Source organism: Eptesicus fuscus, chromosome 21 (genome assembly GCF_027574615.1).
Source record: "Eptesicus fuscus isolate TK198812 chromosome 21, DD_ASM_mEF_20220401, whole genome shotgun sequence".
Classification (NCBI taxonomy): Eukaryota; Metazoa; Chordata; class Mammalia; order Chiroptera; family Vespertilionidae; genus Eptesicus; species Eptesicus fuscus.
The window spans coordinates 48759365-48784790 of record NC_072493.1 but is presented as its reverse complement, the minus strand read 5'-3'; the positions used below and the strand labels follow the sequence as shown (position 1 = coordinate 48784790).

The window sequence follows — 25426 nt, the reverse complement described above, 5'->3', positions numbered from 1 at the left end:
GAAACCAATTAAAATAATCTGTAAGAAATGCCCTTCCCAACCAGGCCCCTGCTGACCCCCCACATGGCAATACCCTCCTCTCCCAGCCTCTTTGCTCAGTGGAGAGTGCGGCCCTCGGACTGAAGGTCACAGGCTGTATCCGGTCAAGGGCATGGACCTCGGTGCAGGCTCCAAGGGATCCCCGTGCTGGAGGCGACAAATAGGTGTGTCTCTTACATGGATGTGTCTCTCCGTGTCTCTCCCCTCCCCCTCCTCTCTCCTTAAAAGCCAATGGAACAATGTCCTCCCGTGAGGACAACAAACAAAGTGTCTCCCCTCCCCCACCCCCCACAGGGGACCCCTCTCCTCCGCACCCCCCACCGTCCAGCACAGACCCTCCTGGCTCTGGGGAAGAGGCAGCCGGTCTCTGTGCCATAGAACCTGCCTCTGTGAGGCCGCAGCGGGGCCTGCGCTCAGCGCCCTGAGGGGGAGCCCCCCACTCCCTGGGCCTCACAGCCCTTGTGGGGTCAATGGAAGGTGAGACCTTCCACCGGCAAGTGGGTGTGACACGGTGACCCTGAGCATTTCCACAGGAAGCCCATGGTGATGAGGGGACACAGAGCTGTTCAGACATGAAGCCGTGGACACTCAGTGGAGGACGCACAGCGTCAGCAGAGCGTTCACGTACAGAGGAAACCACAGCACCGGAGCCGGTGTATGTCGCTGTCAGAATCACTGTGGGGTCAGGGCCGGCCTGAGGTCCCTCCAAGGTCCGTGTGCCCCACAGGGAACAGCAGCTGTCACAGGGTCACCAAGTCCTGGCTGAGGGGTCACCGTCACAGAACCCGTCCTGTTCCCGACACAGAGACCTCATGGCTGTGGCCCCGGCACAGCTGTCCTGGGGCGACTGCGGCTCAGGGTGCCTCCCGGGGCCCTCACTCACCTGCACGTCCACAGCGCTGCTCCCCCAAACCTCCAGCAGCCTCTCCCCACATCCGGGTCCCACTGGGCTCAGCACTGGAGGGAAGGAGGGGAGAGAGGGCGGCGGGCAGAACACAGTCCCAGCAGGAACTGACCTCAGAGGGGGAATCGCTCCTGCTAAATCCTCGGAGGCTCAGGGAGAGAGGGAGGAACAGCCAGGCCCAGAAGGAGGCAAGAGCGGGAGGAGCCTGAACACCCACCTCCAATGAGGGCTCCTGTGTGCAGGGACCTGGGCCTGTGGGACAGTGACAGGCGACCTGCCTCCTGTGTCTGTCAGACGGGGACGCCCAGAGAATGAGACCAGGACTCACACCCAAGAACAGGAACAGGCCTCACACCCACCACAGCAAAGAAACACCAAACACCCAGGAGGGGAGGGCGGAGGGCGGGGCCCAGGCCTGAGCCCAGGCTGACCTGCCCCAGGAAGCTCGCTGTCCAGGGTCCTGGAGAGGCGCTGCATTAGGACCCGGGACAAGGCCTGGGGGATGGGAGTCCCTGTGACCACAGGTCCTGGTGGGACAGGGTTCCCTGAGGGACAAGGTCAGAGGAGCAGAGAGGGACCCGGCCGAGGAGTGACCACGTCAAACCCACGATGCACTGGGCACTGACCAGCCACAGGCCCCGACCACGCTCCGTCCTCACAGCCCCTCCGGTCCCGCCTGCCAGAGGCTCAGAATAGCAAACACACGGACCTGGGAAGTTCTTAAAGCTTCACTTTATTTTCTCGCAGTATTTAGGATCTTCCCCTTTAATTAACCCATCAACGCTTCTTGGCAAGAAATGAACAGAGTCACAGCCAGAATCTCATTAGAGTATGGAACAGGAAGTAGCAGCTCAGAGCACCTGGGAGGAAAGGCAGGGAGGGGAGGGCACAGCCTCCTCTGCTGACAGGAAAGTGTGGGGAGCAGGGCCAGGTGTGCACCCCCATCAGAGGTTCCTGAGTCAGGAAGTGGAAGTGTGGACACAGCTTCCATCACTCAGTCCCCACAGGGCAGCTCCACACTCTGTGGAGGACAATCATCATGAGCAGATCCAGGGCAGTGGCTGGAACTGGTGACATTCTCAAACCCACTTCATGCTCACAGTGCCCCACAGACTCCCCACCACCCAGGCCTCCCTCTGCCCACCCCTCCCCACGGCAGGTCTCACCTTGAACAGCCGAGAGAGACACATCAGAGCCCTGGGCGCTGTCACTGCCTGGGGGGGACACACCAGGATGGGGTCAGAGCCCAGGGCAGGAGCATAAGGAGGAACTATGGGGGGGGGGGGAAAGGGGTCCCCCATGGCTCCCGTCTGCACTGTCATAGGGACTCAGGGGTCACACCCTCCATTCTCACTGGCAGCCTGAGCATAGCTCCCTCCTTTTCCAATTGCGGGAAGAAAACATCCCGTGAGAGAACAGGGAGGAGGCAGGGCCAGGAGGTCCTAAGGGAAACCCTAGTCCTGGGCCCAGAGAAGTTTCCAGAACCCTGTGTACAGACCCAGGGCAGGACCAGGAAACCTGAGGGAAGTGCATGAATGGGGACTGAACCCACCGCCCTCCTGGAGGTCTGTGCTCAGCAGGGACCTGCCCTCTGACCTGGGGCTGCTGGGAACGGGGTCCCACCACCAGCATCATCAGGTGATAAGTGGGTCCCTCAATTCCCACGGGCCTCACTGAGGAGTAAGTGTGAGCACAGAGCCCCACACTGGCCATCACACACGTGGGGACGGTGCTTCCCGTGAATGAGGCGGGACACACGTCTACCTGGGCTTGAACCCCCAGTGGGACAGACACTCAGACCCCCCTCCCCTGCCCACCTGAGCGCCTCCTCCCCCACATCACAGCTGCAGCCACAGCTCCCAGCAGAACCAGGCCCCCAGCGATGCCCAGGACAATGAAGATGAAGGTCTGAGGAGGCGGCTCTGAGGGGAGAAGGGAAGGGAGGGTGAGGGCGCTGACCCTAGGCCTCAGCCCCGACCCCACTGAGGAATCCCAGGGGCCCCGCTGCCCTGAGAAGGGGCTCTGTGCCCACGGCCCTCCTCACCCCATCTCAGGGTCAGGGGCTCGCGCAGCCCCTCGTGCTGCACATGGCACGTGTATCTCTGCTCCTCGCCAGGGGGCACCCCCACGGCCGCCCACTTCTGGAAGGTGCCGTCCCCCGCAGGCCTGGTCTCCACCAGCTCCATGTCCTGGGTCTGGTCCTCCCCGTCACGCTGCCAGGTCAGGCTGATGTCCGCAGGGTAGAAGCCCCGCGCCCAGCACCTCAGGGTGACCTCACGGTCGGAGACGGGGTGGTGGGTCATGTGTGCCTTTGGAGGGTCTGAGGGGAGGGGAGAAAATGCAGGAACGTTGCATCCGCCATGGGACACTCCACCAGCGCCCATGTGACCATCCTGAGAGTGGACAGATACCTGGGTGGGGGAGGGAGCACACAGCACACACACCAGCCTGGACAGAGGCACCTGGAAGGCCCTCCTAGTCTTTAGAACGTTCTAGAATCAGAGTGACACAGCCCAGGACAGGAGGCAGGTCTGTGAGGGGAGAAAAGGGATTTGTGGTCCTGACCTGGGTGGAGGCCACGTGACTCAGAAAAGCTGGGGTCAGGCTTCAGACACAGGGGGTGGGGGGCAGGCTCAAGGCCTGAGAGAGGAGGTCCCTGTGGTTCCCAGAGTCCCTGCAGGGCCCATTGGAACCGCTGATGGGTTATGTCAGGGGGTCTCCCTGCACCCCAGGAGAGCCTGCACCCCTACCTGTCCCTGAGAGGAGGGGGTCCCTCTGGTATCTGACCTGGACATCCAGGGGACCCCCTCCCTTACCCCAAAGAGGGGTGTCTGACACTGACCCCCTGTCCTGTCTTCTTGTAGGAGCCCCAGCCCCGGGGAGAGGGGGCGGCCCCAGGGCCCCTGGTACCTGCGCGCAGCAGGGTCTCCTTCCCTTTGTCCAGGTACATGCGCAGTGAGTCCACACACCGGCCCTCCAGGTAGCTCCTCTGACGCTCTGCTTCACCCGTTGCCTCAAACTTGCGCTTTGTGATCTGAGCCGCCATGTCGGCCGCAGTCCAGGAGGTCAGGTCCTCGTTCAGGGCGAGGTAGTCGGTGCCATCGTAGGCGAATTGTGTGTACCCGCGGAGAAGGCGGCCGTCGGGTCCCACGTCGCAGCCATACATGACCTGGATGGTGTGAGACCCTGACCCCGCCCCGAGGTCAGCCCCGCCACGAGGTCACCCCGCCCCGCCCGCCCCGCGGGGCCTGAATCTAAAACTGAAAGTGAAATCGGGTCACAGTCCCCGCGGGCTCCTCCCGGGTGGGGGCCGGGCGGGTCCCGCCGCCTCGGGGTGACGATCATCGGACCCGGTACCTCGGGGCGACCCCGGCCCGTCCGTGGGGAGTGGGGTGGTGATGGGCCCGGCGGCGGCTCACCGTCCTCGCTCTGGTTGTAGTAGCCGCGCAGGGTCTGCAGGTTCACTCGGTAAAGCTGTGCGGTTTCCTTGTGGATCTGCGTGTTCCGGTCCCAATACCCCGGCCTCTCCTGCTCCACCCACGGCTGCTGCATCCACGGCGCCCGCGGTTCATCCCTCCCACTCGCCGCGTCGCTGTCGAACCGCACGAACTGCGTGTCGTCCACGTAGCCGACGGAGAGGAAGCGGGGCTCCCGGCGGCCGGGCCGGGACCAGATGGTGTCGAAATAGCTCAGGGAGTGGGGGCCTGGGGGGCGGACGGGGGGCAGGGCCGGGGCTGGACACGCGCCTTCCCGGGCCCGCGCCCCCGCCGGGTCCCCTCGCTCCTCCCCGCACAGCCGCCCCCTCCGACCCCGCACTCACCGGCCCGGCTGGGGGTCAGGACCAGCGCCCCCGAGAGCAGCAGGAGGAGGGTGGGGGGCCGCAGGACCCGCATCCTTGGCGTCGGGGACCTTCTGAGTCCAGGCGCTTCCTCGGAGGAGTTATAACCGGGAGCCGCGGGGACGCTGATTGGCTGCTCCGGAAACCGCTCAGCCAATGGGAGTGAGGAGTGGGGCCGCGTCACGAGTATCTAGGAAGGAGGCGCCGACACAGGTTGGGAGAGGAGAAGTGAAACCAGGGCGCTGGGGAGTCCCCACCGCGGAGCTGCCCCCCAGACTCTGTCCCCCGCTGAGACCTGAGCGCAGGCCCGGGCCCTGGACTCGGTCCTGACCCCCCTCCTGCGCGGAGCGCCCGTCACACGGTCCCCGAGGCCTGGCCCCGGCGCCGTGCTGTTCAGGGACTTTCCAAGGTTCTGGGGTCACCATCTCTGTGCAGCCTCACCCAGGAGGGAGGCGCCCCAAGAACCTTGTGTATGTGGTTCCGTCTGTCACAGTCACCACTCACGGAGTCACACAGAGGAAACAAGTATGAATTCACGGCGCATGCTCACTGCCTGTGAGAGGGTCACAGAGTCATGTTTTTATGAAAAACACCAATTTCCCAAGTGAACACGGAGGAGGGGGGAGGGGCTGCTCCCAGGTCACATCCGTGCCCGTCTCCCTGGGAGGCGCTGGGTGTTCACATTTGCTTCTGCGTTTTGTCTGTTCCTGTGGCTGCAGCTCATGGAGACATGGACGGCCTCACAGAAACGGGCAGGAGCAGGGTCACTGACCTTTCAGATCAGTGTGGTCTCCCCTGTGACAGTCACTGCAGCCACACACGGGGTCGTTCCTGAAAAGGGCTTTCAAAGTGAGACCTGAAACCATATTCACTGTATTCTTCTTGTCTTAATTTTTAAATATATATATTTTATTTCAGGGACGGGGAGAGAGAGATAGAAACATCAATAATGAGAAAGCATCATAGATCAGCTGCCTCCTACACGCCCCACACTGGGGATAGAGCCTCCAACCGGGGCATGTGCTCTGACAAAAAGGTGGACTGTGACCTCCTGGTTCATAGGTCAATGTTCAACCACCGATCCGCTGGCTGGGGAATGTTGACTGTTTCCTGTTCTGTTCTGTCCCCGTCCCCAGGGCTGTCTTGCTGGTGGCTCTGTCCTCATGCAGGTGATGGAAAGGGAGGCCCGTATCTCTCAGTCCCAGAGCCCTTCCCGGGCGGGTGCATTACTCACCCGCCATCCCAGCTCCCCTGTGTCTGTCCCCACAGAGCCCCCAGGACAGCGTGTCCGCTGGGAAGGGTCTAGCTGACGTGGTGGGACACACCTGTCCCCCATCCTGGTTTTCTCTCGGGGCTGACATTCCCTCAGACAACAGGCCTGTCCGCTGTCCCCTGCCCGGTGACATTTCCTGAGGGAGAAGCTCAGGCTCATGTGTGAGAACGTGAGTGCCGGTTCCCCCATCCCAGCGATCCTGGTGTCTGTGTCCTTCATTCTGTTCCGCACACACGGGCCAGGCCGGGGTGGCCCAGCGGCTGAGCACTGACCTCTGAACCAGGAGGTCAGGGTTCCATTCCCGGCGAGGCACCTGCTGGGTTGCAGGCTCCATCCCCAGTGGGGGGCGTGCAGGAGGCAGCCTGTCCATGGTTCTCTCCCTTCATGGATGCTTCTCTCCTTCTCACCTCTCAGTTTCTCTCTGAAATCACTTTTTTTAAAGTTCACATGGGATCCCATGAGAAAGAGGCTGGCCCCGCTCACACACATGATCTCCCTGCTCCATGACACTTGGGAACGTGGCAGAGGGTTTTTTGTGTACCTCCCACGTCATCATGTAAAGTTTCTTTTATCCTCCATTTTTATTAAAGACAGTTAAGAAGTTAATCCATTTGTGTAATGAAGGCAAGATATATATATATATATGTCTTCTTTTTAAAAATATTTTTTATTTTTCAATTACAGCTGATGTACAATATAGTATTAGTTTAGGTGTACAGTCTGTGGTTAGACATTCACATACCTCATACAGTGATCGCCCCATACATGTAGTGCCATGTGAGCTCCCATGTAGCTGTTACATGACTGACTGTGCCCTGTGCTGTGCTCCTCCTCCCATGACCACACTGTAGGGACCTGTTGTATTTCCTCCTCCTCCACCTGCTCTGCCCAGTGCCCCGCCCTCCGGCCGCCAGCAGCCCGTCCCTGTGGCTGAGTCTGTGGTGCTGTGGGGTCTGCTGGGCGGATTCCAGGGCTCTGAGCGCTGGCTGTGGGGGGGGGCTGTGGGGGGGGTCATTGTTCGGTGGGTGTGGGCGATGCAGGCACTGGGTTCACCTTTGGGGCATCTCCCCCGGAGGCCACGATGTTTAAAAATGTGGATGGAAGGACGAGGCTTCAGTGAAGAGAATAATGTCACCTCCCTCCACCGGGTCGTGTAAAGGGAACCTGGTTCTGTCCTCTGTCTGTCTGTCTGGTTCTGTCCTCTGTCTGTCTGTCTGTCTGTCTGTCTGTCTTCTCTCTGCGGTCAGGGCTGGTGGGAGGAATGACTATGGAGGTCGGTGTCAGCCATTCGTGCTGAGCTTGGCCTCAGCGCCCGTGTCAGCGGAGTGAAAAGGCCCAGATGTCCCTCATCTCCTGCCAACAGTGTGACCCCCACGTCCCGGGAAAGGCTCTCAGAGATGTTAGGGTTCCATGGGCCACACTTTGAGAAAGGTTGTTCTGGCTAAACCAGAGGGGTCTCCCAACGGGCCCTGCCTCTCCCTCCTCTTCTCTTCCCAGAATCCCTCTCCATGAGGCGGATCCTGCGCCCAAAACTGAGCTCACAGCATGGCCCTGGGACCTTCCAGAAGGGAGCTCACCCTGGACATCCGACAGGGAGAGGCCTCAGCCCGGGAGGGGGAGGGACAGGGGTGTCCCCTCTGGGACAGGGAGAGGCCTCAGCCCGGGAGGGGGAGGGACAGGGGTGTCCACCTGGGACACGGAGAGGCCTCAGCCCGGGAGGGGGAGGGACAGGGGTGTCCCCTCTGGGACAGGGAGAGGCCTCCGCCCGGGAGGGGGAGGGACAGGGGTGTCCACCTGGGACAGGGGCAGTTTGTGCCTGAAGACCCCGGTCCCACAGACCCCTCCTGTGGCGTCTACACCCCAGCGGAGGGAGCGCTCCCATCCAGACAGAACCCCGAGGTGTCTGTAGGGGCAGCCAGCTTGGCCCTTTGATTTTATTCTTTTAATTAAAAAACGTCTGTATTGGCCTCAGCAGGCGCCGCGCCCTCTGTCCCGTGTTCGGCTGCGGGGCTGCGGGGCTCCAGCCCGGGTCCCGGTCCCTGTGGCCGGCACCTGTGCTCGCGGTCCCGGCGCCCGGTTCAGAGGCCCTGGGCCCGGCGGCCACCAGCCCCGAGGGCCGTCCCTGGGCCCGGCCTCCGACCGCCCCGGACCCGCCGCGGCTGCCCTTCCGCGCGGGTCCCTTTTGGCCCGGAGAACCTGCTCCGCCGGCCCTGGAGCGGGGCCCGGCTCGGCGCCACGGCCCGCTGGGGGGGGGGGGGGTCTTCGGGGGGAGCCCGAGGCCGGCAGCGGCGTTCGCTGCGGCTCCCACGCCCACCCCGGGGCGCAGCTCGGAAACTCGGAAACCCCCACTCCGGGGAGGGGGGCGCCTGGTCCCGGCGCCTTCTGACGGGGGCGGGTTAACGGGACCTCGGACCCGGGTGACGCTCTGCAACCCCGTCCGCGGGCGGCTCCTCCGCGACCAGAGGACCTGACGACCAAATGGCAGAGGAGGAGGTCTCCCTGATGCCCTTCTTCGGGGGGAGGCCCCGGAGGGGAAGGAGCGGGTGCCCACGGGCCTGCCTCTCACAAAAGGGGTCACGGTGGGGCTCTGACCCCGGGCCCACGGCACCCCCCCCCCCCCCGCTGCGCAGCCCGGGACAGAAGGGCCTCGGGCCGCCCTGCAGGGGGGTCTCCTCAGCCACTGTCTCCTCCCCATTTCCTCTCGGGACGCCCCTCCAGACCAGAGGGCAGAGGCCTCAGGACCAGGGGCCCCTCCCCGATCCCGGAGCGTCTGCTCTGGGCTGAATGGAGGTGGACGAGGGGGAGGTGGGCGCGGGGCGGGCACAGCGGGGTCCGCAGGAGCCGGGAGCCGGGCTGCAGGGGCCCAGCCGCCCGGAGGCCTCGCCGCCTTTGGGCTGGAACCCCGCCCCCCGCCCCGGGGAGGGCCCCTCACCCAGGACCGGGCTTCTTCCGCCGGGAGGGGCGTGGGCACCGGGCCGCCAGCGTCAGAGACACATTTTACCGGAACCCGAGCGGCACCGCCCCCCCTTCCCCTCCTCCGCGGGCGCAGGAGCCTCTGTCCCTCTGGAGGCCGCTCCCCGACGGGGCGCCCGTGTGTTCACCCCGTTCACACCCGTCCGTGCGGTTGGCGGTGCCAGTTCGGGGGCTCCGTGTCGAGAGCCCCGACTCTTCTTTGGCGGAAAGGAGGCTTCCCCCCCAGACCGGCGGCTCGGTGACCCCGGGCCCGGCTCCTGCCCCGCCCCGCTCCCCGGGGCCGCCCGCTCGGTGGAGGCCCGGGCAGAGCCGGGAGGCGCTCTCTCCGTCGGTTGGGGTCACTCCTGCTTTGCCATGGCGTGTCGTTTCCGGTTCTGGTCCAAACCCATGAACCACTGACTCCTCCGCTCCGTTCTCAGCGCCATCGCCCCCGAGGCCGCTGCCCACCGCCTCCCACGGGGCCGGAGCGCTCGCCCAGCTCCGCGGAGCGAGGCCCCTCGGGACGGGCTGACGTGGAGCCCCTGCCCCCCGAGGGTCAGCCCCGTTTCTCTTTCCCGTTCGGGGCGAGGGGCTGGCTCTCGGCGTCCAACAGGAGCCGTGAAGGCCCCCGTGTGGCTCCGGGCCGGACGGGAGCGGGTCCGAGGGAGGCCCTTCCGCGCGGGGCGGCGGCGCTGGGACCGGAAGGAGGAGGCGGAGCGCAGACCTGCGGCCTCCGAGGAGCCCCTGCCTTTCCGGGCCTCGACCCCCCATCTGTGGAATGGGGTCCACCCGCCGGCCTCACGGGGGCGCTGTGCAGACGGAGAGGAACGTCAGACGTCTCTCAGGCTCAGGTGACAGGACCTGTGGGGTCCGTACGGGGTGCGAGTTGCGCAGAAATGGGCATTCGGTTCGCGGTGCCGGACGCCGGACATGTGTGCTAAGGAGCATGTTACCAACTCAGACAATAAATAAATAAAATAAATGTGCTTCTTGATTCAGAGAGAGAGGACGGGAGAGGGAGGGAGAGAGGAACGTGGATGGAGAGACCACTGAGTGGGTGCCTCCCCCACGCCCTGCCCAGGGGTCACCCAGACCTGTCAGAGCCAGGACAGCTCTCCCCGCTGAGCCGCACCGGCCAGGCCGGGCCTTTTCTGCAAATGGGCCGAGTGCTCCGCCCTGAGGCCCAGGCCCCACGCAGAGCGGTGTGTCCAGCAGGACCTGCTGTGAGGAGGCCCCGCTCTGCCTCGGTGTCCCCCACGGGGCAGCCCCCAGCTGCTGTGGCCCCTGAGCCCTGACACGGGCTCCTGGGAGCAGGGACTCGCCCTTCGTGGCCCTTCAATCCGGCCGCCGTGGGGCGTGGGGCTGCCCCCGGAGACGGCGCCCGCTGAACGCTCTCAGGGTCCAGTCTCCGCCCCACAGGCCCCGGGGCTCACGGACGGAGGGAGGCCACAGTGTCTGCACGTGGGAGCCACGGGCTTCACGCGTCCCTGACCTCAGTGTGTGTGTGGGTCTCAGTGATCCTCCTCCCAGCGGCCCAGGAGCGTGTCACTAACACGCATGTAACCCCGAGCCGCACAGGCATGACCTCGATGTGAGGTCCCCCTGAGGGTGTGAGGGTCACCAGCGCCCCTCGCTGCAGCCTCCCTGTGCCCGTCCCGGGGCCTGGTGTTGTGTCTGGTGACCTGGTGACAGGAGCGGCCCAGGAGGCTTCACCGCAGAGACAGTGGGTGCTGAACCCACAGACAGCAGCTCCCCGGGCCCCGCACGCGCTCAGAGAGCATGAGGAGAGGATGTGCCTGAGATTCCCCCCGAACCCTGACCTACCGCCCCCCTCACCTCCCCACGTCCTCCCTCCCTGTCTCCCTCGCCTTGGAAGGCCTCCCCGATGACATACGTGTGGAGCGTGTACAGCTGTGGATGAGGATTTCTCACTCCCAGACCCAAAGCTGGAACCAGGAAGGAAACATGGAACTTGTCCTGTCACCCTCACCCGAGAGACACCCTCAGGCCCAGGATCAGACTCAGAGACGCACCGAGATGCCCACAGAGACAGGGTCCCGGGACCATGTTCCCCCCAAAGCCCGGGAGGCCCCCTGGGGGCAGGCGAGGGGGTGGGTCCTCATTGGGGGGGCACCGTCCCCGGGGCCTGGGGCATCCCGGTGGGAGGGGGAGGGCACACCCAGGGTGCGGGCTCCGGGTGGCGGCCTCGGGGGTCTGGGCCGCAGGCTCCTCTGATGGGCGGTGTCGGGGGGCAGTGCTGTGGGGGGGCAGCTCAGGGACTGTCCGGGGACCAGGCCGCCGGCAGCGGGGATGGGGGTGCAGCTGGACAGAAGCAGCCTCGCTCCCTGAGCCGCGCAGGGGCCGTGGGGTCCCCGTGAGGGGGGGGCCGTGTGTCTGTGCGGACCAGGGAGGGGGTGCGGCTATGTCTCCCCGGTCCCGGCCTCGGGGCGGGTCTGAGGGTGACGCTGAGGGTGACCGTGTCCCCCAGGGAGGACCCCGCTGTGCGCTCCGGCCGCTCCCACAGCGGAGGCCCCGGGTCAGACCCGGTCCCGGGGCTGCCGGTCCTTCTCCCTGAGGCCCGAGGTCTGAGCACCCACAGCCCATCCCCCACGGGAGGCTCGTGGGGAACCAGGTGGAAGGAAGAAATGCGGGGTCACACCCTGTGTTTGTCATGAACTCAGGGGAACAGGACTGAGGAGGTGGCACCGGAGGGACAGGAATGAATGGAAACCCATGGGGTCGGAGGAGGGGGGCGGGCAGCGGGCAGAGGGGGCGCTGTGGTGCGGGCGGAGGGGGGCGCTGTGGTGCGGGCGGAGGGGGGCGGGCAGCGGGCAGAGGGGGGCGCTGTGGTGCGGGCGGAGGGGGGGTGCGGGCAGCGGGGGGCGCTGTGGTGCGGGCGGAGGGAGGGGGCGGGCAGCGGGGGGCGCTGTGGTGCGGGCGGAGGGGGGGGGGCTCCGGGCTCTCAGGAGGCTTTTCCCTGAAGGTCAGCCGGTCCTGAGCTCACAGTCCGGGCTGGGGGCCCCGTGGGCTGAGCTCCGACCTGGGATCCCAGAGGGGACAGTCCGCTGGGGGTCAGGCCCAGCCCAGGTGACCCTCCCCGGGCCCAGCGGGGGGCGGGCAGGGGCTCAGGAAGGACGCGCGTCCCTGACGTCCCCCCTCCCCCCCTGAAACCAGTGGGAACGGACTGGAGACGGGTGACCCCTGTGCCCACGTGACGCACAGAGACGGCTCCGGGCTGTGTCCTGAGGAGACGCTCCCTGTGTCCTGAGGACACACGGTCTGAGGGCGCTCCCTGCCCTGAAGGCGGACACGGAACCGGCACCGGCAAGGACGGCGCTGACGGCCCGGGAGGAGGCCCCGCGGCCCGAGGACTCACCGGGGACGGACACGGGCGCGTGGGGCGGCACGAACCGGCACCCGGGACCGGGCCGCGCTTCCCCGAGAGACGCCCCGTGCTCCGCACCCAGCGCCGCCGGCCTGACCCCGCGGCCGCCCCGCCGCGGAGAGGAGCGCCCCCTCCGGCGGTCGGCGGGACGGACGCCACGGCCCCCGCTCAGCGGCCTCCGCCCGCGCCCGGCCCGGCGCCCGGAGACCGTCCCCCGGGGGATGCCCGCGGCCGGAGCCCTCGGTCCCGGTTCTGTTCCTCACGTTCCCGCCGGCGGAGAGCGGACCCCGGTCCGTCCGCACAGCCAGGGCCGCCCTCTCCCCACGGCCCCGCTCAGCGCCCCCTGCCGGGGGGAGGTCCGCGCGGTGGGCCCGTTCTCCCCGCACAGCCCGTCCGTGCCGGTCCTGCTGCCCCCGCCCCCCATCCCAGCACCGCCCTCCCCTCCCCCAAAGGGCGGCTCACCGCCCCTCACAGACAGCGGGGTTCAGGGGAGTCACCCCACACTGTCCTCACACGTCGGAGGGGACGGCCATGAGCTACGGCCTGGGTGTCCCCGGTTCCCTGCGGTCCGAGAGGAGGCTCTGCGGGGCGGCCTGGGCCCCGCGCTCTGTCCCCATGGGGCCCCCGAGATGCCCAAGGGGGGGCCCTCCACGGGCTGCGACGGCCGCGCAATGCGGTCCCCGAGCTGCGGGAGCCGGGCTCCCCGACCACCGGCCCGGCCCGGCCGCGAGGGCAGAGCCGCAGGAACCGGGTTCACAGGCCCCAACGGCCGGGGAACCGCCCCCCTTCTCGGCGGAGGGAGCCCCGGGTTCTCCCGCCGCGACCCCGTGGTGCTCCGCTCTCCGTACGACGGCCCCGCCCGTGCACGGGGGTCCCCTCCGCGGCCCCGCGTCCGCGGCTCAGTGTGCGGCCCGTTTGTCCAGGAGAGGACGGCCTCGGGGTGTCCGCTGCCCCCACCCGCCCGCAGGGGGGACCCGCCTCCCGAGGCCGCCCCGTCGGGTCGGTCCCAGCGCTTCGAGGGCGGCTGAAGGCACTCGGATCGCCGGGGCGCGTGGGCCCCCCTCGGACAGGCCGGTGTGGCCTCCACTCCCGTCACCCCGGACCCGGGACCGGGGGACGGGGCGTGGGGGGGGACCTCCTGCTGCTCCGCCGCGGGCGCCGGGGGCGGGTCCCCGTCCTCTGCGGGTCCGGAGGGAGGGGGGCTGCCGAGCTGGGGGGACGGCGCCTTCTCCTGCGGATCGGCTGTTCGGTTCGGCGGGTCCGGGGTCCCCACCAAAGCCCTTCGGACGGAAAAAGCGGGGCTCGTGGCCCCTGAGGACCGCGGAGGGGGGTTCTGCTTTCCTCTCTCCGGTCCTGCTCCTGCGGGGTCTCCCCACGTGGGGGGCGGAGGGCGCCCCTGCGGAGGGGCCGGGAGGGCGGGCCGCTCCCAGACGGGCGGGTTCCAGAGGGCGCCCCCGCCGGTGCCAACACCGCACAGGCGCAGCCTGGGAACCGGGGATCCTGAACGGACGGCACTGGGCACATCTCATGGCTTAAGGGTCATTTCTGAATATGGGGTGTCTTTGTTATCATCGTGAAGGACATGTTTATTGGTTTTTTAAAATGTTTTTAGAGAGAGACGGAATGGGGGAGAGAGAAACATGGACTGGTTGCCTCCCTTATGCACCGGAGGAGCGGATGGAACCTCAAAGCTCAGTGCACTTTCTGTGATGCTGGGAGTAGGTGGGGAGGAGATGTTAGACGCTCTGTGAGCAGGGGAGAGGCTGAGAAACCCACGGTAACAAGGCTGCTGTGATTCCCATGTGGAAAATTCATTTGAAACGGAATTCCATGTAGGAGGCCAAAGCTGAAATTTGGAACAGGTGCCCACTTAATGCGGTTAAAATACAAATAAATTAGCCTTATTATCAAGGCTTTTGTAAATGGTTGTTATTTTTTTAACCCATATTTGTGCCTTTTCACTTTAATGCCAGACTTCTTTATATATAAACTTTTTGAGAAGATTTTAAATCACCAAACTTGACTAATAGCTTCTCTGTCAGTGGCATTAGCAACTGTAACTGTCATTCTATAACTTTAATTGTCTTCTGATTTTTTTAAACCACACTAAGTTGATTATTTATTTTTTTAAATTTCTTTATAGATTAAGGTGTCACATATTTGTCCTCATCCCCCCATTCCCATCCCCCACACCCCTGTTGTCCATAACCATTGGTTAGGCTCATATGCATGCACACAAGTCCTTTGGTTGATCTCTCCCCTTTACCCCCACCCGCCCCTGCCCTCCCTCTGAGGCCCGATAGTCCGATCGATGCCTCCTTGTTTCTGGTTCTGTTCTTGTTCATCAGTCTATGTTGTTCATCATTTCCCCTAGATGAGCGAGATCATGTGTCACTAGAGATATACTTATAAGAACTGAATGTGAGACAAGCAATAATGGTTATGCTGACAGGCAGATGAATCAGTCTGTAGTGAGTTTCTTTCTGGACCAACAGTTTTTTAGAGACCCAGTTTCAATGTCCACCAGTTCCTTATGTGTACATGTTGGCACTGGCTTTTCAGGTCTGGATGGTGGGTAAATGGTGGTAACGGAGGTCCGACTCCCTCTGGTTTGGTCTCGGCCGGACCCAGGGGCGCGGCTTCACCCAGATCTGGGACCTAAGTTGTTTATTTTTAACCACAAGAAAGAAATCTTGGCATGGCCAATGTGCACGTTTCTATCCTAAACTGTTTTCTCCGCATTAGAAATGTGGTTTTTCTATAAATTCCCTCTGAATTTATAGTGTGATGCCAAATAAAATTTTCTCTGGAATTTATTAGATTGAACCATTTGAAATGACAGTTACCTTTTAACTTATGGTTCATCCTAATAGAGAACTCCCTTACCCTCTAAGCCAAATTCTCAGAGGACTTCAGAATATATATTTTTAAAACAACTTTCTAAGTTCAGCAATCATATTAAAACTTACTTTTTTTTGAAAATATATATATTTTATTGATTTTTTTACAGAGAGGAAGGGAGAGGGATAGAGAGTTAGAAGCATCGATGAGAGAGAAACATCAATCAGCTGCCTTCTGCACACCTCCTACTGGGTATGTGCCCACAACCAAGGTACATGCCCTTGACCAGAATCGATCCTGGGACCCTTGAGTCCGAAGGCCGACGCGCTATCCACTGAGCCAAACTGGTTAGGGCTAAAACTTACTTTTATAGTCTTTTTGCCTTATGGGAGTATTTGTAAAAATGCTTCATATTATATGTTAAATGTAAAGACCTGTGAATTCCATGGTTGGTTGACTTCTGTAGTTTCTTGAATAGAAAAAAAGAATCACTGTTAAATTCTAGAATATCAGTATGATACTAAATGTCAATGCTGCATCATGATATCAGTGTCATGAAGTAAAATGACGTTTTATATCTGGAACTTCAGCAAGCCAATACTCTGCTGTTAAACGGAGAATTGAATGTTAAGAAAGCTTGGGAATTAATCAGAAAGTGGGAAATGCATGCAAATGATTTTTTGTGACAATGAAGCCTTTATTGCTGAGGCTGTAGTGGGCTCCAGCGCTCTGTCAGACGCAGCATCCATTCCTTTAAGCCCGCAGATTGGGAAGATTACAGGTTCTTCCCACCCTGTGGCCACAGTTCTTCCAAAGCGAGAAGCAACTTGGCTTCTGAGGTCTATGCCTCAGTAAGAAAGGATCTTCTCCAATAGTTCCAAGAGGGATTTTTAAAAATATATATTTTACTGATTTTTTTACAGAGAGGAAGGGAGAGGAATAGAGAATCAGAAACATCCATGAGAGAGAAACATCGATCAGCTGCCTCCTGCACACCCCCACTGGGGATGTGCCCACAACCAAGGTACATGCCCTTGACCGGAATGGAACCTGGGACCCTTCAGTCCGCAGGCCGACGCTCTATCCACTGAGCCACACCGGTTAGGGCCATGAGGGAATTTTTGATTTCCTGATCCTTCCAAATGCTCCCCACCTGACAAATCCTAAATGAAGTCTATTTAGGGGAGTCACACCATCATAACTTTATCCTGCAGGCAGTCAGGGGCTCCTCTTCCCTTTGGGGTTCCGGTCCCCACACCTGGTTCCCTTCTCCCCCAGGGAGTCTGCGCGGGGGAGGAGGGGAGCTGGGGCCCCGTGGCCATGACCCCCCGTGGGTGTGGGGCCTCTGACCCCCTCTCCCCTCTGCCTCCTGCGGCCCCTCGCCTGCGGGGCAGCCTGAGTGTGCGGAGCCCCGTTAGCGGAGGGGGCTCCCCCGGAGCTCCTGGGCCCTTAAAGCTGCTCCTGAGCCGCCGCCCTGTTGGGAGGCTCCTGTGCGGACGCCCCGCGGGAGGGACGCGGCTGCTGCGCCCGCACCTTTGGGCGCCACCAGGGGGCAGCACACCGCACCTTCACCCCAAGGCCCCGCCCCCAGGGCCAGCCTCCGGGCTGTAAAGTGGGGGTGTTTGTTTTGTCTGTAATGTGGGGGTTTGTCCCCACAACTGAAATGCCCTCCTCCTGGGTGTGCATCCGGGGACGGACTCCACACGCACCCATTTCCCAGAATCCCCCGCGTTCCGGGCTGTGAGGGAGGCCTGGCCTCTCCCTCTGTCCTCAGGACAGTTGTAAGTGCGGCCGCTTTTCCCACTGAGAACTGTGCTCAGCCGGATGCACCCCCTCTCTCAGAAAGAGGGGTGCCCCCCAGGAGCCAGAGCTGACGGCCTTGCTGAGGGGCCAGGGGCGGGGGCCCACGGGGACGGGCAGAGGGGGAGGGAGGAGGCAGGGGTGTCTCCAGCTGCGTCCCCCCAACAGGCCTCCCGCTGGGAGGCTGGAGCGAGGGCAGCGCGCGGCCCGGGGGGACCTGCTGAGGGGGTGACTGTGTGAGAGACACCCCGTCCCCATGGGGGGTCCTGCTCTCAGTCACTGACCGCGGCTCTGGGCCTCGGACCCGTCCCCTGCGCGTCCGTGGAGACGGCACCGCGCACGCAGCTTCCCGCACCCCCGCCTCTGGGGACGCGGCGCCCGGGACGCGAGGAGGCCCCGCGGGGCGCAGGGCGACCAGGGCGCCTTCCCGGAGGGGGCGGCGGAGGGCCCCCCAGGACTCACCCACAGAGCTGCTGGGGCCGCGCAGCCTCCTTGGCGGGTCCCCGGCCGCCCGACTCGGACGCGACCCGCAGTCCGTCCTTAGCTCCTGGGCTCCTCCGCCCAGGCCTGTCGGGGGCCCTGGTCCCCGGTCGGAGGTCAGCGCTGGGGGGGCGGGGCCGCGGGGCGGGCAGGGCGGGAGGGGGAGTCGGGATCAGGGCGTGGCGCCGCCCTCTCCCCTCCGCCCGCAGGTGTCGGATGCCCCGGGGCGCGCAGACCCCAGACCCGGCGCCCAGCGAGCAGCGGGGGCGGCCAGGGCGGGAGCCCTTCTGGAGACGCCCCGGGCGCCGCGGGTGGAGCTGGGACTGCGCCCGCCCCGCCGGCGGCTGAGGTTGGGCGGGTGCCCCCCGCACCCCGGTGAGCGCCCGACGCCAGCGCTGCCGCTCCTGCCCCTCGGCCCAGCCCACCGACGCCGACGCCGCCCCAGTCGACGAGGAGCCTGAGTCGGGGTCCGGGTCGCGGTTGGAGTTGATGGCGGGGCTGAGGGGTCGCCAGGGGCTCCCGGGGCGGCGGCGGGGGCGGGACCCGGGTTCCGCTGCTCCTTCCTGGGCCCCGGGCCGCAGGCACTCACTCCGCAGCCTCGTCCACCGCTCCCGGCGTCTGCAGCGGCCGGTGCTCGGGGCTGGCGGTGCCCCCGCGGGAGGAGGGACGGCGAGGAGCGAGCGGTGTGGCCGCAGCCCCTGCTCTGTCCTGTGTTTATTGGCGCTAAAGGCGTGAGCACATCCCCACATGCAAGTAAGTGACACTCACGTGAGAGAACACACACACACACACACACACACACACACACACATAAACTTATATATATATGTGTATATATATATATATATATATAGAGAGAGAGAGAGAGAGAGAGAGAGAGAGAGAGAGAGAGAGAGAGAGGTTAATTCTCACTGGAGGATGTTTTCCAGTGATTTTTCTCTTTTAGAGAGAGCACAAGGGAGGGAGGAGGAGAGGGAGAGAGGGAGGGAGCACAAGGGAGGGAGGAGGAGAGGGAGAGAGGGAGGGAGCACAAGGGAGGGAGGAGGAGAGGGAGAGAGGGAGGGAGCACAAGGGAGGGAGGAGGAGAGGGAGAGAGGGAGGCAGCACCATGTGTGAGACACACCCATTGGCTGCCTCGCACTCGGGAGGAGTCTGCAGCCCAGGCACGTGGGTCCTTCCTGTCCCACTGTGCGCACCAGGAGAGCGGGGTTTTCATTTGTTTCTTTCCTTAAAGATGTTTAGAGAGAGAGGAAGGGAGAGGGAGCGGGAGAGGGAGATAGAAACATGGATCCGTTGCCCCCTGCAGGCCCCCGACTGAGGATGGAGTCAGACACCAGGGCCTGTGCCCTCATAGGGAATGGAACCTGGGCCTCCCGGTGCGTGGGCCACCCTCACCCATGAGCCACAGCGGCCAGGCTGGACAGAGGGTGTTCTGTCTTCATTACATAAGCAGCAGGCGGGCAGGAAGCCTGGAGCAGAAGCCTCACTACATGTTAGTGTTGAATGAATGGATGGGTGGATGGATGAATGAATGGGTGGATGGATGGATGGATGGATGGATGGATGGCTGGATGAATGAATGAATGGATGGTTGGATGGATTGGTGAATGAATGAATGAATGAATGAATGAATGAATGAATGGGTGGATGGATGGATGGATGAATGGTTGGATGGATGGATGGATGGATGGATGAATGCGGGAACCAGGTTCCTTACAGGTGACCTGAGACAGGAAGGAAGGTTGACTCTGTGCATGGAGAGTCCGGGACATCTCCGAATAGAGCAACTTTACCCCTAATCAGATCTCCACCAGCCGCTGCGGGATTATTGGTGATGAGGCAATTGTCCAGATGGCCTCACCAGCAGCTGAAGGACGGGCAGGAACAGCCTGTGCTCCCTGTGGACGGTCTGAGTTCCGAGTCACAGCTGTTCTCTGGGGTGAACGGAAACCCACCCTCCTCCTCCATTCATTGTACAGTCACACCCCATCCCCCCTCCATTCATTGTACAGTCACACCCCATTCCCCCTCCATTCATTGTACAGTCACACCCCATCCCCCCTCCATTCATTGTACAGTCACACCCCATCCCCCCTCCATTCATTGCACAGTCACACCCCATTTCCACGGGGGCCCCGTCCTCAGGGCTCCCCTGCTCCCACCGTCAGGCTGACACCAGGATGGGCACAGGCTGAGCCTCTCCCCTGGGTCAGGAAGCTGGTCCCTCCCTGATGGAACCGCCATGGTCCTTCCTACGGGGCCCAGTGATGTTCAGCCTGGAGCCTGTCCCCTGTGAGCTGTGCTGACGCTGCTCAGAGTCCTGGGATCCCTAATGTCCACGCGGCCCCACAGGAGACCATGATGTGCTTCCTTAGCCACCCAGAGTTCAGTGCTTTGGTGACTCACTGTATAACCACTAGCTCTCCTCCTCCTCCGCATTCTCTTCCCCTTTCTTCTTGTTCTCCCTCCTCTTCCTCTTCTTCCTCCACTTCTGCTTCTGCTTCTTTTTTGAGTTTTTACCCTGGAAAGAATTATTCTTGACATGCAGACAGGATTCAGGGAAAGTAATAATTAGGACAGACAGAGAGATACCCTCAGAATCTAAAAGTGAGAAAGAACCAGAACAAATGGGAAATTGGGTGAAATAACAAAGATTAAAATTTAAAAATATTTGAAAAAATGAAGGATCACATGCCCAGAAAGACATGGACAAATCCCAGGTATACAGTGCATTTTCACAGGGTGAAGGTGGGATCAACAACACTCACAGAACATTCCAGTCCTCAGCGGACCCTCTTCAGTTTTATTTGCTCATAACCTACCCCAGCCCGACTCACTAAGATTTTGGTTTCTGCACCACAGGTGAGTTCCGTCAGCTTTTGAGGGAAGGAATGTCACAGCGGCCTCCTCCCTGCACCTGCTCTCTCTCCACATCACGTCCCCCCTCCTCACACTGGCTCTTGTGGTCGTAGGGTATCCACTCTCAGGGCTGCAGGGTTCTGTCCTATGAACACACACTCCTCCGCTACTGCTCATGCGCATTTGTCTTATATGCAGATTTTGCAAATTGTGCAGCAATGAACAAATTCTTCATATGTTTTGCACACATATGTATGTGTGTCTATTGGGGATATAACCAGGAGTGGAATTGCTGGGGCATTGGGTGTGGTGAGTACTGTCAAATGCTGGATGTAGTGACTGCTGCCAACGCATTTTCACAGAATTGGAAACAACTTCCTCTCCCACCAGGAATATATGACAGATACAATGAGTCCAACCTCATGCTAACAATTGACTTTCTCTGACTCTTTCATTTTTGTTCTCCTGGGAGGTGGGCACCAACATCACATTGTGGCTGAACTTGAACGTCCTCTCTAAAACTGGTGGGCAATTTCCATAAATGTGTGGACCATGTAACCATCCTCACCAGGAGGATGGCCTGGACTCTTTTTTTTTTTAAATATATATTTTATTGATTTTTTACAGAGAGGAAGAGAGAGGGACAGAGAGTTAGAAACATCGATGAGAGAGAAACATCGATCAGCTGCCTCTTGCACACCCCGTACCGGGGATGCGCCCGCAACCAAGGCACATACCCTTGACCGGAATCGAACCCGGGACCCTTGAGTCCGCAGGCCGACGCTCTATCCACTGAGCCAAACCGGTTCCGGCTGGCCTGGACTCTTGTTCATGAGTGAGTGGACTCTAGTAAGGTGCCAGCGTCCTTAACTACTGGGGCACGTTGGCTATTAATGGATCTGTGGGCAGAGACCTGTGGGAGGAGAGAAGGTGCCTGGTCTTTGCCCCTGGCTCCTGGCACTGAGCCCCTAAACCCTGGGCACCTCCTGAGTGACAGGTGTCTTTGGGAGGCTGATGAGGTGGCTCTCCGGTGAGGGCCCTGGAGGCTTCAGGGTGGGGGCTGGTCCCCAGGAAGACCAAGCTGGTCAGAGGGCTGGAACGTTCAGGCCCCAGAAGGAGGCGGAGCAGGAGGAGCCTGAACACCCATCTCTCCACACCACAGAGTCCTGGGTGCAGGGACCCTGGGCCTGCGGGGCACTGACGGCAAAAATGAGCCCCGATACTGTCAGACGGGGACGCCCAGAGAATGAGACCACAACTCACACATGGAAACAGCAACAGGCATAGTGTTCACAAGAGCAAAGAAACAACCAACACCCAGGAGATGGGTGCTGGGCCCCACCCAGGCCTGAGCCCAGGCTGACCTGCCCCAGGAAGCTCGCTGTCCAGGGTCCTGGAGATGCTCTGCATTAGGACACCAGATAAGGCCTCAGAGATGTCTGAGTTCCAGTGACCACAGGTCCTGGTGGGACAGGATTCCCCTGAGGGACAAGGTCAGAGGAGCAGAGAGGTGACCCAGCTGAGGAGTGATCACGTCAAACCCACGATGCACTGAGCACCTCCTGGGCACAGGCCCGGACTATGCTCTGTCTTCCAAACCTCTCCTGTCCACACCTGGGACAGCTCAGCACAGCAAACACATGAGCTCTGGAAAGTTCTTGGTGTTTATATTTATTTCTGCTCAAAATATTGGATCTTCTCTTTTAATTTACCCAACAACCCTTATGGCAAGAAATGAACAAAGTCACCTCCAGAACCACATTTCAATGGGGAAGGAATAGCTTGCAGCTCAGAGCAGGAGGAAGTAAAGACAGCGATAGTGAGGGCCCAGCTGCCTCTGCTGGACCAGAAAGTGTGGGGAGCAGGGCCGGGCCAGCCCCCCATCAGAGGTTCCTGAGTCAGGAAGTGGGAGCGTGGACACACCTTCCATCACTCAGTCCCCACAGGGCAGCTCCTCACGCTGTGGAGGACAATCATCATGAGCAGATCCAGGGCAGTGGCTGGAACTGGTGACATTCTCAAATCCACTTCATGCTCACAGTGTCCCACAGACTCCTCACCACCCAGGCCTCCCTCTGCCCACCCCTCCCCACGGCAGGTCTCACCTTTAACAGCCGAGAGAGACACATCAGAGCCCTGGGTGCTGTCACTGCTGAGAGTGCACATTCAGACCCCACCTCTGCCCACCTGAGCGCCTCCTCCCCCACATCACAGCCCCAGCCACAGCTCCCAGCAGAACCAGGCCCCCAGCGATGCCCAGGATGATGGAGATGAAGGTGTGAGGAGGTGGCTCTGGGGGGAGAAGGGAAGGGAAGGTGAGGGCCCTGACCTCAGGCCTCATTCCCGACCCCACTGAGGTCCCCAGGGCCCCCGCTGCCCTGAGAAGGGGCTCTGTGCCCACGGCCCTCCTCACCCCATCTCAGGGTCAGGGGCTCGCGCAGCCCCTCGTGCTGCACATGGCACGTGTATCTCTGCTCCTCGCCAGGGGGCACCCCCACGGCCGCCCACTTCTGGAAGGTGCCGTCCCCCGCAGGCCTGGTCTCCACCAGCTCCATGTCCTGGGTCTGGTCCTCCCCGTCACGCTGCCAGGTCAGGCTGATGTCCCCAGGGTAGAAGCCCCGCGCCCAGCATCTCAGGGTGACCTCACGGGCAGAGACGGGGTGGTGGGTCACGTGTGTCTTTGGAGGGTCTGAGGGGAGGGGAGAAAATGCAGGAACTTTGCATCCGCCATGGGACACTCTCAGGATGGTCACTGCCATGTGACCATCCTGAGAGTGGACAGACACCTGGGGTAAGGGAGGGAGCACACAGCACACACACCAGCCTGGACAGAGGCACCTGGAAGGACCTCCTAGTCTTTAGAAAGTTCTAGAATCAGAGAGGCACAGCCCAGGGCAGGAGGCAGGTCTCTGAGGGGAGAAAAGGGATTTGTGGTCCTGACCTGGGTGGAGGCCACGTGACTCAGAAAAGCTGGGGTCAGGCCTCAGACACAGGGGGTGGGGGGCAGCGCACAAGGCCTGAGAGATGAGGTCCCCGTGGGTCCCAGAGCCCCTGCAGGGCCCATGGGAACCGCTGATGGGCTATGTCAGGGGGTCTCCCTGCACCCCAGGAGAGCCTGCATCCCTAACTGTCCCAAAGAGGAGGGGGGTCCCTCTGGTACCTGACCTGGACATCCAAGGGACCCCCTCCCTTACCCCAAAGAGGGGTGTCTGACACTGACCCCCTGTCCTGTCTCCAGGGAGAGGGGGCGGCCCTGGGGCCCCTGGTACCTGTGCGCTGCAGGGTCTCCTTCCCTTTGTCCAGGTAAAGGCGGAGCCACTGCACACACTCCCCCTCCAGGTAGATCCTCTCATGCTCAGCCACACCCGCCGCCTCCCACTTGAGCTTTGTGATCTGAGCCGCCGTGTCGGACGCGGTCCAGGAGGTCAGGTCCTCGTTCAGGGCGATGTAGTCGGTGCCGTCGTAGGCGTATTGCTCATACCCGCGGAGGAGGCGGCCGTCGGGTCCCACGTCGCAGCCATATATCTTCTGGTAGGTGTGAGACCCTGACCCCGCCCCGAGGTCAGCCACGCCCCGAGGTCACCCCTCCCCGCCCGCCCTGCGGGGCCTGAATCTAAAACTTAAAGTGAAATCGGGTCACAGTCCCCGCGGGCTCCTCCTGGGTGGGGGCCGGGCGGGTCCCGCCAACTCGGGGTGACGCTGGGACCCGGACCCTCGGGGCGACCCCGGCCCGTCCGTGGGGAGGGGGGTGGTGACGGGCCCGGCGGCGGCTCACCGTCCTCGCTCTGGTTGTAGTAGCCGCGCAGGGTCTGCAGTTTCACTCGGTAAGTCTGTGCGGTTTCCTTGGCCCACAGGGTCTCCTCCTCCCAATACCCCGGGTGCACCTGCTCCACCCACGGCTGCTGCATCCACGGCGCCCGCGGCTCCATCCTCCCACTCGCCGCGTCGCTGTCGAACCGCACGAACTGCGTGTCGTCCACGTAGCCAACTTCGAGGTACCGGGGCTCCCCGCGGCCGGGCCGGGACCAGACGGTGCGGAAATACCTCAGGGAGTGGGGGCCTGGGGGGCGGACGGGGGGCAGGGCCGGGGCTGGACACGCGCCTTCCCGGGCCCGCGCCCCCGCCGGGTCCCCTCGCTCCTCCCCGCACAGCCGCCCCCTCCGACCCCGCACTCACCGGCCCGGCTGGGGGTCAGGACCAGCGCCCCCGAGAGCAGCAGGAGGAGGGTGGGGGGCCGCATGACCCGCATCCTCGGCGTCGGGGGACCTTCTGAGTCAGGGCGCTTCGTGGAGGAGTTACAACCGGGAGCCGCGGGGACGCTGATTGGCTGCGCCGGAAACCGCTCAGCCAATGGGAGTGAGGAGTGGGGCCGCGTCACGAGTATCCAGGAGGGAGGCGCCGACACAAGTTGGGAGAGGAGAAGTGAAACCAGGGCGCTGGGGAGTCCCCACCACGGAGCGGCCCCCCAGACTCTGTCCCCCGCTGAGACCTGAGCGCAGGCCCGGGCCCTGGACTCGGTCCTGACCCCCCTCCTGCGCGGAGCGCCCGTCACACGGTCCCCGAGGCCTGGCCCCGGCGCCGTGCTGTTCAGGGACTTTCCAAGGTTCTGGGGTCACCATCTCTGTGCAGCCTCACCCAGGAGGGAGGCGCCCCAAGAACCTTGTGTATGTGATTCCGTCTGTCACAGTCACCACTCACGGAGTCACACAGAGGAAACAAGTATGAATTCACGGCCCATGCTCCCTGCCTGTGAGAGGGTCACAGAGTCATGTTTTTATGAAAATCACCAATTTCCCAAGTGAACACGGAGGAGGGGGAGGGGCTGCTCCCAGGTCACATCCGTGCCCGTCTCCCTGGGAGGCGCTGGGTGTTCACATTTGCTTCTGCGTTTTGTCTGTTCCTGTGGCTGCAGCTCATGGAGACATGGACGGCCTCACAGAAACGGGCAGGAGCAGGGTCACTGACCTTTCAGATCAGTGTGGTCTCCCTGTGACAGTCACTGCAGCCACACACGGGGTCGTTCCTGAAAGGGGCTTTCAAAGTGAGACCTGAAAC

At 62.4% G+C, this 25426-nt stretch overlaps 2 protein-coding genes across 4 annotated transcripts in view; both read right to left on the bottom strand.

Moving 5' to 3' along the window:
* LOC103304812 (patr class I histocompatibility antigen, B-2 alpha chain-like) overlaps window positions 1–24651 on the bottom strand; it is a 58240-nt gene extending 33589 nt beyond the window's left edge. The window contains exons 1-3 of the mRNA XM_054711070.1: window positions 24548–24651; window positions 24147–24431; window positions 23641–23916 (exon numbers count right to left, since the gene is read on the bottom strand). Of these exons, the coding sequence (XP_054567045.1) occupies window positions 23641–23916; window positions 24147–24431; window positions 24548–24620 (634 nt within the window). The 5' untranslated portion in view covers window positions 24621–24651. The remainder of the gene's footprint in view (window positions 1–23640; window positions 23917–24146; window positions 24432–24547) is intronic.
* On the bottom strand, window positions 1658–4867 carry LOC129147115 (BOLA class I histocompatibility antigen, alpha chain BL3-7-like). Of its 3 annotated transcripts, none has more exons than XM_054711059.1 (8): window positions 4764–4867; window positions 4363–4677; window positions 3854–4129; window positions 2988–3263; window positions 2760–2865; window positions 2298–2329; window positions 2110–2157; window positions 1658–1964 (listed from the first exon to the last, which is right to left on the bottom strand). In XM_054711059.1, exons 1-8 carry the CDS (start codon window positions 4834–4836, stop codon window positions 1903–1905), a joined length of 1188 nt encoding a protein of 395 aa, XP_054567034.1. In that variant the 5' UTR covers window positions 4837–4867; the 3' UTR covers window positions 1658–1902. The 3 variants fall into 3 exon arrangements, with proteins under 3 accessions (XP_054567034.1, XP_054567032.1, XP_054567033.1); XM_054711057.1 differs by having other exon boundaries at window positions 4363–4647; window positions 4764–4866; XM_054711058.1 differs by lacking the exon at window positions 2298–2329 and having other exon boundaries at window positions 2761–2865; window positions 4764–4866.
* Window positions 24652–25426: the final 775 nt, after the last annotated feature.